Source organism: Echinops telfairi, unplaced genomic scaffold (genome assembly GCF_000313985.2).
Source record: "Echinops telfairi isolate 266 unplaced genomic scaffold, ASM31398v2 ScPeMD7_22;HRSCAF=79, whole genome shotgun sequence".
In the NCBI taxonomy this organism is placed as follows: Eukaryota; Metazoa; Chordata; class Mammalia; order Afrosoricida; family Tenrecidae; genus Echinops; species Echinops telfairi.
Window position 1 is genome coordinate 3,142,461 of NW_022103919.1, and position 12,644 is coordinate 3,155,104.

General features: G+C 59.1%; 1 protein-coding gene across 1 annotated transcript in view; it reads left to right on the forward strand.

Moving 5' to 3' along the window:
- The window catches only part of DNM1 (dynamin 1), a gene marked incomplete at its 5' end in the record, with an annotated part of 33,541 nt that overhangs the window by 11,939 nt on the left and 8,958 nt on the right, over positions 1–12,644 (forward strand). The window contains 8 exons of the mRNA XM_045288512.1: positions 2,231–2,317; positions 4,621–4,691; positions 4,824–4,875; positions 5,067–5,078; positions 7,197–7,310; positions 10,913–11,022; positions 11,895–12,006; positions 12,422–12,433. Coding sequence (XP_045144447.1) covers positions 2,231–2,317; positions 4,621–4,691; positions 4,824–4,875; positions 5,067–5,078; positions 7,197–7,310; positions 10,913–11,022; positions 11,895–12,006; positions 12,422–12,433 — 570 coding nt within the window. The remainder of the gene's footprint in view (positions 1–2,230; positions 2,318–4,620; positions 4,692–4,823; positions 4,876–5,066; positions 5,079–7,196; positions 7,311–10,912; positions 11,023–11,894; positions 12,007–12,421; positions 12,434–12,644) is intronic.

The window sequence follows — 12,644 nt, forward strand, 5'->3', positions numbered from 1 at the left end:
GGAGCGCTCTCCACAGCCCCGAGAGGAAGGTGCCATCAACTGCTCCGCTTGTCACACGGGGAACCCCAGGCTCTGAGAGGTTCCATGGCTTTTCTGAAGAGGCTCAGCAGGGCAGGGGTTGGCTCTGAACCCAGGGCTCCAGGGCCTGCACCCACCCCTGCCTACTCTCTCTCCTGCCTCTGAAGTGTGGGCTCCACGCTGCTCAGCCTCCCTCTCCTCCCGGCCAAGGACTCGGAGAGAAAAGTTCCATTTTTAAAAACTGGCTAAAAGTCCTGCAAAGGCCCAGAGGCCGCCAAAATGGGAAAAAGATGCTCATTGGGAACAGAACTTCCCAAAGGGGCCAAGGCTGCCCAGTCCTATGTGACCGGCGGAAAACTTGAGAAGTTCACCGTCCGGGCTAGTGGGACAATTGGTTATGCTCTTGGGCAAATTGCTCCCTCCCCCAAACTTTCCTTCCTTGTGCCCTGCCCGCCCCTGGCTGGCGGGTGGGAAGGGGCCGGTGCTTGAGACCCCCTCAGAAGTCTGCCGGGCAGTGGCTCCGATGGCTCAGCCTGGGGACTCTGCCCAGGCCCGCAGACTTCTCAAGGAGAAGGAGCCCTTCCTTACGCCTTGTGGGGCAGTTGGGTTGGCTGGGCACCCCCAGCCATGTTTTTCACCTCCTGGTCTCAAGCTGTCCCCCTCCCAGGTCCCCTGCATTTGCCACCCCAGGCTGGGCAGGATGTGGACATCGTTCACCGAATGTCCTGCCTGGGCTGCCATTCAGGACGCCACTCCACCCCCCTGGCTCTCTCCCATCCAAACAGGCTAAGGAGATTCACTCCCATCGCCTTGGCCTCTAGCTACTGCTCAGAATCACCACCGGCCCCTGTGACCCGGGCACACCAACCTGAAGCCCTCTTCCTATGTAGGGAGACCCACCTCAGGGGCCTGACCCAGCCATGGGGAGAGGGCCCCGGCTAGGCTAGGCTCTCGCTTTGGCTAGGTCCGTGTGGCCATGGAGGGCCAGCAGTCAGGGCAGTCCCTGCGGCGGGGCTGGCCCGGGAGTGGAGGGGCTGAGGAGTCTGCTCCTTCACCAGGGAGGAGGGCCAAGACACTCATTCTCATCCATCCCCTCACACCTTCAACATGCCATTAGTGAGCGTGGTGGGCAGGGGCCGGCCCTGCGCCTGCCTCTGTGAGCAGGCGGGCAGGGCTCAGTTTGACGAGTGGAGGAGTGGGCGCTCAGAGCAGTGGGCAGGCTTTCTGCACATGGCAGTCTTGGCTTGGTCCAGAACTGAGGGCAGGGCTCACAGGCGGAGAGCGATGTATTTGAAGTAACATCCCCTTCAGCCTCGATTCATAAACACGGGTGTGGGTGCTGCTGGGCTCCTGCCCCAAAGGAGTGGGGTGGAGACTAAGTGGGGTCTGGGTGGGCTGTTCTGGGTTGGCAGCACAAGTGGCTGGGGCAGGGGCATTCAGAGGGAAGCAGAAGCAGGTGGGTTCCGCCACGAGGACTCAGAGCCCAGCCAGGTCCCGCGGGGTACTGCTCATGCTGCTGGCACCCCCTTCGCATGCCACCCCCTCCCCACGCCTCGCATGCTGATGCCCGCGGCCCCTGCATGCCATCTTCTGTGACTGGTGGTCTGCCCTGCCCAGCCCCCAACTCTGACAAGGGACAGAGCCAGTCTTCAGTCGGACTCAGGAGGCCGACTGGCACCTTGAGCATAGCCCCCCACCCCCCCACCCTGCTTTCTCCCGGATTGGCTTCTGGAAGTTGTGCCCTGCCTGGTCCCCCCGCCTGATGCTGCTCCCCAAGGCATTGGGCCGCCCTGAGGACCAGTGAAAGCCTTGGAAGCTAACGTCCCCGCAAACAAAGGCCCCAATATAATACGCCCGCTTCTAAGAAGGCTGCCACCAAGATGGTGGCCCTGGAGCTGGCAGGTTTCCATGGTATAGTCTCCAGCCCCCAAGGGGCTGCCCCTTCCCCCTGACGTTGCCAAGGTGGGCCCCTGAAGAGGGCCTGGAACCAGGAACACTCCTGGATTGCCCCTGGAACCCAGTTCTCGGGGAAGGAGGCCATGGGTGATGCCATCAGCTTCCTGGGAACCCCCAAGACCTCTCATGGGCTTTCTATGTGTGCCTCCCACCCTTTGTCCCCCACCCCCACGGAGCCCTAGGCGTGGACAGGCTTTGGGTGCTCCCTGCCCATGCCCCCTGTGTACGCGGCTCTCTCCCTCCTACCCACCCCCAGCTCCAGCAGTACCCGAGGCTGCGGGAAGAGATGGAGCGCATCGTGACCACCCACATCCGGGAGCGCGAGGGTCGGACCAAGGAGCAGGTGAGGCCCACAGCCCCTGCGGGCTGAGCTCCATGTTATGGCCCGCCGCTACTGTCCCTGGGCTTGCTCCCCTCCCATGCGTGTGTGCGCAGCCCGCTCTGCCTGCCTCTCCCTTGTCCCTCCCCAACCCTCTGGCGGCCAGTCTTTCTGGTCAGTCCTCCTTGGGTCTCTCTGTCTGCTGGCTCTGTCTGAATCAGCCCTCCCTCCCATGCCCACCTCCTTCCTCTGATGAAGCCACTCCTCAACTATTTATTGCCCCGACCACAAACTCACTCCCCCAATGCTGCCTCTGGGCTGGGGGACCAGCGATGACCAGTCCTCTCTGTCCACTCTCATCCACTAACTACCCCATACCTCCCTGCTCCTTGTTGGGCTCCCTCCTGTCAGTCACGTTGGTGGGCTTGATGGGGCCTAGACCCCTTACTGGCCCTTTAAAAGAGTGTCTTTTGTTGTTTTTCATGATAAAAGTTCACAGTAATAAACATTCGGGTGATATTGATACGCTTGCATTGCAAGTAAGTATCCCTCCCTCCATCGGGAAGGAGCTTGGTTAAGTGTTCGGTGCCTAGCCGAAACCTTGGCCATTCTCCTCCACCCACAGAAGAAAGACCTGCTGATCCGCTTCCAGAAAGACTGACCCCAAACCAAACAGCTCCGCAGAGCCAGCGCTGACCCGTCTCGACCCCTGTGGGTTTCCCAGACTGTGACTGTCTGACCAGAGCAGACAGCCCGGCCTTTCTCCCTCGAGCCCCCGGTGGTTTCAGACGGCCAACCATGCGACCATATGCCACCGGGGCGCCTAGCCAGACACAGTCTAGAAAACCGGGCTCTGCTGCGGGGGGTGGCTATGGGCCCCCAGCCCCCACACTCCCCACGAGACAATCAGGACTACCAGGGTGCTGTGCCCCCATCCAGATCTTTTCTAAGAACCTGTGTATACAGTCTCTCTTCTCTGAAGGAGTCCCGACCAGATCTAGCACCGACTGCGCCTCAGATAGGTGACCCGTCCTGTTCCATCGGACTGCCTTCCCACCAGTCTCAGTGAGCAGAAACCCTGCAGGGCCCCCACCCCCCGAGGCGCAGTGAGGAACACCCCAATCTCACAGTCAGCAGTGGGGGGTCTAGGTTGGAACCCCATGGCCTGCACGCAGGACTTCCTCTTCCTCACGGCACAATGATGGACCCCTCCCCAAGGCGCCATTTCTAAGGGGGATCTTTCCACAGCCAGAACGTTGGGCCCTTTCTGCATTCTTTCAAAACAGCCAAGCAGCAAAGTGCTTTGTCACTTAGAGGGTAGGGTCCCCTATGTTGAGGATCCCTGGTGACGCAGTGGTTACACGTTGTGCTGCTAATTGCGAGGCTAGCGACTCGAATCCACCAGCCCCTCCACAGGGGAAAGATGAGGCTTTCTTCTCCTATCAAGCTTCACAGTCTCAGACACTCACAGGAGCATTTCTCCCCTGCCCTGCAGGGTTGCCGTGGGTCACGGTGGACTCAGTGGTAGTGCATTTGGTCATCTATTTTACCTTTTTTTTTTTTAACAAAAACATTTTATTGGGAGCGAATACAGTATCGTATCATTCCATAGTTCAATAGCCTCAAGCAGGATCATACGATTGCTGCCACCATCAGTTTCCAAGAACAGAAAACACCGAGAAGGGACTTTTTCTTTTTGAACTCCTTGACATCAGCTCTTTTGACGACCCACCCCCCACCCTCCTGTTTCACCTCTGGTTGGCACCCAATTGATCTCTTTTACAAACTCCACTGCGTTGAGCCCCTGTCCACCTCCATGCCTTTGCTCACGGGATGCATGAGAGAGTCCTAGGGCATTTGGATGTTACATGATGCCAGGCTGCCCTCCTTGACATTCCCACTGTATGTAAGAGAGCTCCCCTCCCTGCAGCACGCCCCCACTCACCGGCATCAACACGGATTCTGTACTGGATAGGGTAAACAGAGAGCCTCGTTGTGACTTTGACTTGCATTTCTGTTATTATTCATAAGAGTAAGCAGTTTGGGTTTTTTTTGTTTTGTTTTTACATATACTTTGGGCTGTCTACGTTTCTTTCTTTTTTTTTTTTTTTCTGTCTACGTTTCTTATGCAATTGCCCATTCTTTTTCTTTGGCTATTCTGACGTGCGTGGCCTGCCTTGCTCTCACTGATTTGTGGGGGTTCTTGGTTTATTATGGACGCTAAGCTTTTCTACGCCCCGTAAGAATTTTCCTCCCAGCTGGTCATTCCTCTTTAAACTCTGTGCGGTGTCTTTTTCGTTTGCCCTCTGGCCCGTGTGCCCTGCAAGGTCATGCTCCTCATTGACATTGAGCTGGCTTACATGAACACCAACCACGAGGACTTCATAGGCTTTGCCAAGTGAGTGCTCCTTGGGTAGAGTGCAACACCTATTGTGTGAATTGGGGGGCTGGGGTGTGCATGTGTAGGACCCAAACCTGCTGGACTAGCCCTCTGAGAGGCTGCTGAGATCCCTCCCCTCCTTCCCCTTAGTGCTCAGCAGAGAAGCAGCCAGATGAGCAAGAAGAAGGCTTCTGGGAACCAGGTGAGCAGGCCCCAGTGTCCCAGCCTGAGGGATGGACACCAAGCTCTGAGAGCCCCCTCCCCTGAGGGGAAGGGTCCTGTGGGGGCCAGGGAGCCTGCCAGCGGCCAGCCACAAGCCTCCCACCCTACCTCAGTAACCCTCTCTCCTCTCTCCCTATGCTTCTCCTGGTTGCTATGGTTACCTCTTTGCAGGATGAGATTCTGGTGAGTACCAGGACCGGGGCTCTTGGCTTGTGTAGTGAGGGGCGGAGGGGACTGATTGGTACGGGGGACAGACGGATGGACGTACAGCGGGAAGAGGGCCCCCTCTGACTTGAGCTGCCCCCTTACAATAGTAAGTGGGGGTTCCACATATGCTCTCAGGCCAGAGGCAAGGCCTAGCCACACACATAGTCCTGTCAGTATGTCCAACACAGTGCAGGAGCCAACCATCTGCTTCAGGTGGCCAGACCAGGCAGGGAGGCGGGTGCAAAAAATGCCCAGCAGAGGCAGAGCACAGAGTAGGTGCTCTTTAAGCATCTGTTGGGTGGATGGGTGATGGATGGGAAGGGCGGATGGCAGATGGATGGAAGAAGGACATGCCTTTAAGAGGTTGACAGCCAGCTCCACCAGAGTGGGGTGAGGAGCACTCACTCACTCACCTGGCTCCCTGCTCTCTTATCAGGGCCCCTTCTCAATGCCCTTTACAGAGTCCCGAGCTTTGTCCTTCTCGTAGCTTCTTTGTACTTATCTAGCTGCGGGTGTGAGTGTTGGCGTGATGTTTCCTGCCCTCCCCCCCCCTCCACGTGGCAGGGGCTGGGGCTGTCTTGTTCATCACTAGTCCTCGGGCTCAAGTCTAGAGCCTGGCACACAGTAGGTACTTAGCAGAATAGATACTCACAGGTGCCAACCCTGTGCTTGGCCCTGGGCAGGAATCAGAGGCTGCCTTTGCCTGGTGGAGAGCTGGTCCTGCAGGCAGGGCCCCAAGCAGGGTGGGAGTTTGGGGATGTAGAAGGTCCCTGGTGTCTGGGCTCTGAAGTGGGGTTGGATGAGCGGGGAGGAGGGCAAACTGGGACTGGCCAGCAGGAGGACAATGGTGCAAGTCCTGGCAGGCAGAAAGCAGAGTGGTGAGGTCAACTGGTCAAACCCCGGGACAGGCACAGGAGAGGAGCCCTTGGGATCTAGCTACCGTGTTCTGTGAACTGATGAGACCGCTGTGTATTCAGCTTAGCGACAGAGAGGCTGCGTGATTTGAGCTCCTGTTAGAGTCTTGGGGGGTCAGGAGGGCTCCAGGCGGGTTTTGAGGACCGCAGAAACAAGGCGAGGCCTGGGGCTTTCCTGTCAGCCCCCAGCGGTGAGTGAGTCAGGGAGGGGTGAAGCAGCTCCTTTACCCTCGGTCTCAGGCCTGGCCCATCACCAGGGCCTGGGCAGTGACCCTGGTGGGTGGCGATGGCTCCAAACAGTTCTGGGGACAGCTGCTCTCTGTCGTGAAAGAAGAACTTTGCCTTCAACTCTAAAACTGGGCCCTTCCTGGCTCAGCTTCTGTCCCTTAACTACCCAACCCATGTCTTGGGCCCGCGCGCCCAAAGGCTCTTAGGATATAGCTTTCACTGATGCCCGCCACCAACACTGATGGATCTCTGAGTGTTTGCCAAACGCCCTGCGATGTGCTGGGCTTTACCAGTGAACGAGAACGCTCACAGCTCAGCAGAGGAGGCTTACACCCACAGATAATCGCACACTTGGTTAAGTTCAGGGACGACTTGAGGGAATGATGACGAGTGATCATGGGGGTTCTGGTCCATGCTGGAGAGCCAAGGAGGGTCTGTCTGAGAATGTGACTCTGAGCTGGTACCTGAAGGGTGAGTGTATCGGCAAAAGGGGATGGGGGTGGGGGCAAAGTCCTTTCAAGGCAGAGGCAACACTCTGTACAAAGTCCCTGAGATCATGGAGAAAAGCCTTAGAAGAAATCGGATCTTAAGCTGAAAATGAAGTTGCATTTGTCTGACCCCATCTGCCGTATAAACTGCTTGCACACTTTCAGTGATGGGGAACTCACCTCCTCCTGAGGCCACAGGTCCCTTACTCAGAACGCTCGGACTGTCGTCCAAAGGTTCTCTAGCCCGAGTGGACCTCTGTCTCCCTCTGTTTCCCAGTCTCTTTGCTTGTGGTGCATGCCAGGGCAGGTCTGGCCCCCACCTTCCCTGACCAATCAGGCCTCCAAGAGCTGGGGAGGGGGTGGGCTTTTGAATGCATCTCTGCCTACCATGGGGTCCTCCATGGGGAAGCCTGTCCCCTGCTCACTGACCACCACCCTCCGCCCCACCCCGCCTCCCCCTCCAGGTCATCCGGAAGGGCTGGCTGACTATCAACAATATCGGCATCATGAAGGGGGGCTCTAAGGAGTACTGGTTCGTGCTGACGGCCGAGAACCTGTCCTGGTACAAGGATGATGAGGTGAGCTCGGGGCCCCGGTCAGGTCATCAAGGGGCCAGCGGGTGACCAGAGCTGGGCTTCGACCTGACCATGAGCTTGGAGCAGTCAGGACTTTTAAAATAAAACCCTACAACAAAGCCCCATGGGGGGAGGTGGATGTAGGGACTAGAGGCAGTCAACCCCTCTTGCCCAGGTTGTAGGAGCATTGTTGTTGGTGTGGAGCATTGAGGCTGGGGGCTGAGGGCCTGGAGAGGGGGTGTGGGGGTCTGGGTAGCCCTCCCTGATTGGGATGGCCTGGCCTTCCTGTTTTCCCTCTTCAGGGCGTGCCCTGCCGCCTCCTCTGTGGTCCCCACAGGCCCATGACACACACGAGAGTCCTGCTGCCAGACACCCTGTTAACCCCTGCCCCCCCCCACCAGCCCCCTAGACTCCAGCTGTCCACTTGGGGATGTCCAGGGTCCCTCCAGGCTGAGAGGGACAGAGTGATGGCGCCTGCCCATGGGAGCACACAGAGGGGCCCCTGCACCCCCCTCCCAGTCATTGGTCTCCTTTAAGAATGAGTCTATTTGGCTTCCACATCTGGATTCCAGAGGTGACCATAGAGAAGGGGAGGACTGTGGGGGTTGGGGGGAGCTGGAGGGAGCTTGTGGTAATGAACGCCAGCTGGCCACCCAGTGGGGGAAGGGACCCTCCTCTTCCTGAAGGCCTGCTGGCAAGGCACAAGGTGCTGGGAAGGGGAGAGTGGGGCTTGGGGAGAGGGCCTTTGGTCTCTAAGCCCCTCCTTGATCCTCCTCCAAGTCTTCCCTGGGTAGGGCTGCCCCTTCCTACCTCGGGGCGGGCGGGCGAGCGGGACCTGTGTAGTCATTGGTTGGGGTGCCAAGCCATCTGGACTTCATTACCCAAACCCTGGCCTCGCCCCTTGCAGGCGCCCTGGGGCCCTGGAAGGGAGAGTGTGTGAGGTGGTGTGGTGGGCCAGTAGTGGGGGTCACTTCCTGCTCTGTTCAGCCAGGCTTCAAAGACACCCTCCAGGGCTGGGGGCCCTGACCACTGGTCCTACAACTCCTGTGCTCCCATCTGGTGGCTCCTAATACGGGGGACAGGGTGACCTGGGGAGCGATGGATCTGAAAGGGGCTCCCTGGCTCCTTGGCTGTGTGGGTGGGTCTGTCTTGAGGTTTGTGTGTGCATCGGAGTTGATTCTTGTGTGAATGACTGCTTGGAGTGTGTGTGTGTGTGTGTGTGTGTGTGTGTGTGTGTGCTGGGGAGGGGGTGGAAATGGAGCATGGGTCATGGGGGTGGAGGGTGTGTGTGAGGCTGTGGGTATGTGTGTGAGGGTTTGCGTGTGTGTTTGGGCTAGAGTGGGTGCACTTGTATGTGCTTGGTGTGTAGCCTCATGATGTGTGTGTTTGGGGGTTGGGCTCCCAGAGGGAGGGGGAGGATGTGAACTATGTATTCGGTTAGGCTATCAGACGGTGAGGAGGGCAGTAGCGTGGCCTATTGTGTGTGTGTGGGGGGGTGTTTCTGTGTGCATGTCTGCGTGTGTGCACTTGTGATGTGGGTGTGTGCTTGGAGTGTTAACGTCTGGACCTGTGAATATGTGTGCCTTCCTGGTGGGAATGTGCGTCTCTAGGTGAATTGGGGCAGGGGCGGAGGGGGGTAGGGTAAATTGCGTTTTAAACCAGGGCGGCTGGGTACTCGAAGGGAGTATGGCCAATGGGGGGGTTCCCCTCCACCACCCAATCACTCTGGTCTTTGGTGTCAAGGGGACACCTCTGGGCAGACAGGCTGTCGTCCGAACCCCCAGCCCTCATTGACACCCCCACCCCACTTCTCAGTCTTACTCCACCGCCTTCACCATCACACTACTCACCCTGTCAGTCCCCCAGCCCTCCCGCGCTCCCCAGCCCCTGCCCCTGCCCCTGCCCTGCTCCGGCTCCGGGATGGCGGGAGGGGTCCGTGCAGCTCTCCAGCGTCGGCGGCGCAGGGTCTAACCCAGCCCAGCCTAACCAATGTGCAGACTACTGTACAATTGGGAGTCCTGAACAGATAGTCTAAACACTGGGTAGACGGAGTGGAGGTGTCCTCGGGTCTGTCCAGGCAGCAGGATCTGTCCATCCAGCGGGAGCTCCGGGCCCAGCCTCTGGCGATCCAAGCAGCCCTCCTGCCCCAGCCCAGCCCCGCGGCCGCCCGCCGTGGTCCCCTCGGCTCCAGACTCCCCTTCTGCCTCCTTTGACGTGGCAGGGTGACGGGAGCTGTGGCTGGGAAGGAGGGGCCTGGGGAGGGGGCTGAACCGGCAGGAAGGGAGGGGTGGGGGGCGGAGGCCGCTCCTACCTAGTGTCCAACCCCGGAGCGCAGGCGGGCAGCGGCGGCGGTGGGGCCTCCCTCCAGCGGTTCCAGATGTTCCCTGGCCGCGTGTGCAACTTCCTCCTCTCCTCCCCCAGCCGCCCTCTGGGGCTGCCGGCCACCCGCCTGGCATAAAGAAGGCTTTATGTGGCAGGCCAGGCGGGGGCAGGGGGCAGAGGGGAGCGGGCAGGATGATGCTGGGGGCAGGGGAGCAAGGTCCTTCTAAACTCAGCCCCTCCACCTGAGATGCTGAGTGGGGCTCCCGCCCAAGTCCTCTGAGTCTCTGAAACCCACAAAGGCCCCCTGCTCCCACCCCAGCCCCCAGCCCTGTAGCCTGGCCCAGGGTCCTGTGACTAGCTAGACAAGCATGGTATGGACAACAGAGGCCTTCCCAGACTGCGCCCCCACCCCCTTCTCTTAAACATGCATCTGCTTCTACTGGTATACACACGCAAAAGTACACACAGGCCTAGCGCACTATCCATCTTGCCACATATTCACATAATTCTCTCCCAGTGCTGACAGACAAGCCAAACGTGTGGGGGTGGGGTGGGGTGGAGGTGGGCCTTCAAAAGCTTCCTAGAAAAGTGGATTGAAAGATAATGGCATTTTTCCTTGAGCTGTTTGAAGCCCCCTCCTATGCAGCCCCTTCCACAGACATGGCCCACGGGCCCACGCCTGCAAACACCGATCGTAGGCACACCACTGTACAGAGCACACACTCACCCACACTGGCTGGCGGTCCAGACATGCGTGTGCACCCGAAAATGCACACTGAAAATGCAATACCGAAAATGGCGCTGAAGCGTGTCCTGGGGCTTGCCTGTGTGTGTACAAGCGCACAACTGTGCACGTGTGGCACACATCAGTGCACATCTCCGGGCTCGAGCTAGGGGCCTGATTGCTAGCACACGGGTGGCTGGCGGGGAGTGGGCTGAGCCAGCCCTTTGAAGAGCCGGGAGGCTGCTTGGCCCCCTCCTTCCCTGTCTCTGAGTCAGGAAATGAAGTCAGAGCCTTATCCAAGCAAGCCCTGCAGCCTAGCCGGCAGACAGGGTCCCTGACTGGGGCTGACCCTGGATGGCCAGCATGTGGGCTTGCTTGAGGAGGTGGGGGGGGGGGCTCCAGGGCCCGCTTCTCTGCAGAAGGCATGGGTAGGACTTGGGCACCATGCCCATGGTGGCCTTCCTCAGTGAGGGGCCTGGACTCAGAGCCAGGCTGGAGCACTCTTAGGGAGCGGGAATGGCAGCAGTGAAGCCAGCTCACCTCCTGCCCCTCCCCACAGGAGAAGGAGAAGAAATACATGCTGTCGGTGGACAACCTGAAGCTGCGGGATGTGGAGAAGGGCTTCATGTCAAGCAAGCATATCTTTGCCCTCTTTAACACGGAGCAGAGGTGCCTGCCAGCTCCAGAGCCTTCAGCCAATCACCCTCACAGAGTAGCCCTCGGGAAGGGACGGGACGGGGGACATGTAGCTGCAGGGAGGGCAGGAACCTGCCCGGGGCCCTGAGGGAGTCATCCCTCAGATGCACAGTATCGCCCATCGTGTTGTGTTGCTGTCCTACTCTGGACGACACAGCACTCTGCGAGTGCTCCCCTCCCACCCACCCCCACCCCACTTTCTTCTGCGGTCCCTCATTCAGTGCCTGCTCTATATGAGGCGCTCTGCCAGGTCCTAGGGACAAAAAAAAGGGACCAGGAGCCCCTGGTTCCTAGCTCCTGCTGCTCAGAGTCCAGTGGGGCCGGTAGTTAATGCCCGGCCTCTCGCCTCCCCATCCAGGGCTCAGTCCACTGGGTCATCTCCCAGTCAGCGCTGAGAGTCCAATGCAGGCCCGCCTCTGGGCGTCCTCAGGGAACCTGGGACCAGAGACCTAGGCCAGGGCCCGCACTGTCCTGCGTCCTCAGTGAAAGGGAGGGCTGAGCCCCTTTCTAAGCATTCTACTGCTCATTCCCCGAACTCCTCCCCATGAGCCCTGGTGGCAGAGTAGTTATGGGTTGGGCTGCTAATCACAAGGTCAGGAGTTTTTCCTCACAGTGTGCCTAGGAGGCAGGGATGGTCAATAGAATCCAGCCATTTCCTCGATGAGGAAAACTGACCTAGAAAGAGACTTTCTCAGGGTCTTGGGTCAGACATGTGGGAAGCAAACAAGCTGGGCCTGAACTCCAGGCCTGATGACCCCGCCCCCCAAGCATGCAAGCGTGTTCTGAGCCCCCCAAGAGGATGGGCTTGGCCGCTGTGTTCCCTCACCGCCTGCCCCATCTCCCAGGAACGTGTACAAGGATTATCGGCAGCTGGAACTGGCCTGTGAGACTCAGGAGGAGGTGGACAGCTGGAAAGCCTCCTTCCTGAGGGCTGGCGTGTACCCGGAGCGCGTTGGGGTGAGTGGCCGGGCGGCGAGGGGCAAAGCCAGCTGCTCATACGAAGGGTCCCTGGGGCCCCGTGCTCTGTGGTGCCAAGCCATGTGCCATGTCTCTGAGCCTCTGTTGGGCTGAGCAGTGTCAGGGGTCCCCGGCCCCACCCGCCCTGGTGTGAGGTTTTCCAGTGCGGTTTTATGTGCCCCCCATTGGCGCTTCCTGCACCCTCTTCCCATGGTGGTGGTTCTTCGGGTTGCCTCCTCCTGCCAGAGGAGCGGCTGGCCCCTCTCACTGTGGCACTGTCTCCAGCTGGGAGGCAGTGCCCAGGCTTCACTCACCCTCTCCCTCTTTCCTTGGTGTGTGTGTCTGCTTCGGCTGTGCTCACCCATCCTCTTGGTGACGATGCTGGTGCTTTGTGGTCTTGGCGTGGGCCTCCCAGGACAAAGAGAAAGTGAGTGCGCCCTGCCCCTGCCTTCTGCCAGGCTTCTCCCAGCCCGGCGCTAGCCACATCCTTAGAATCAGAGAGAAACCCAAGAAACTGTGGAGGGTTGCTTTGCTTATTCCGGATTAGAAAACAGAAGCCCGATACTGCGCACTAATGTCACATCAAAGGAGCCCTGGTGGCCTGGTGGGTGAGGCTTTGCACTGCTAACTGAAAGGTC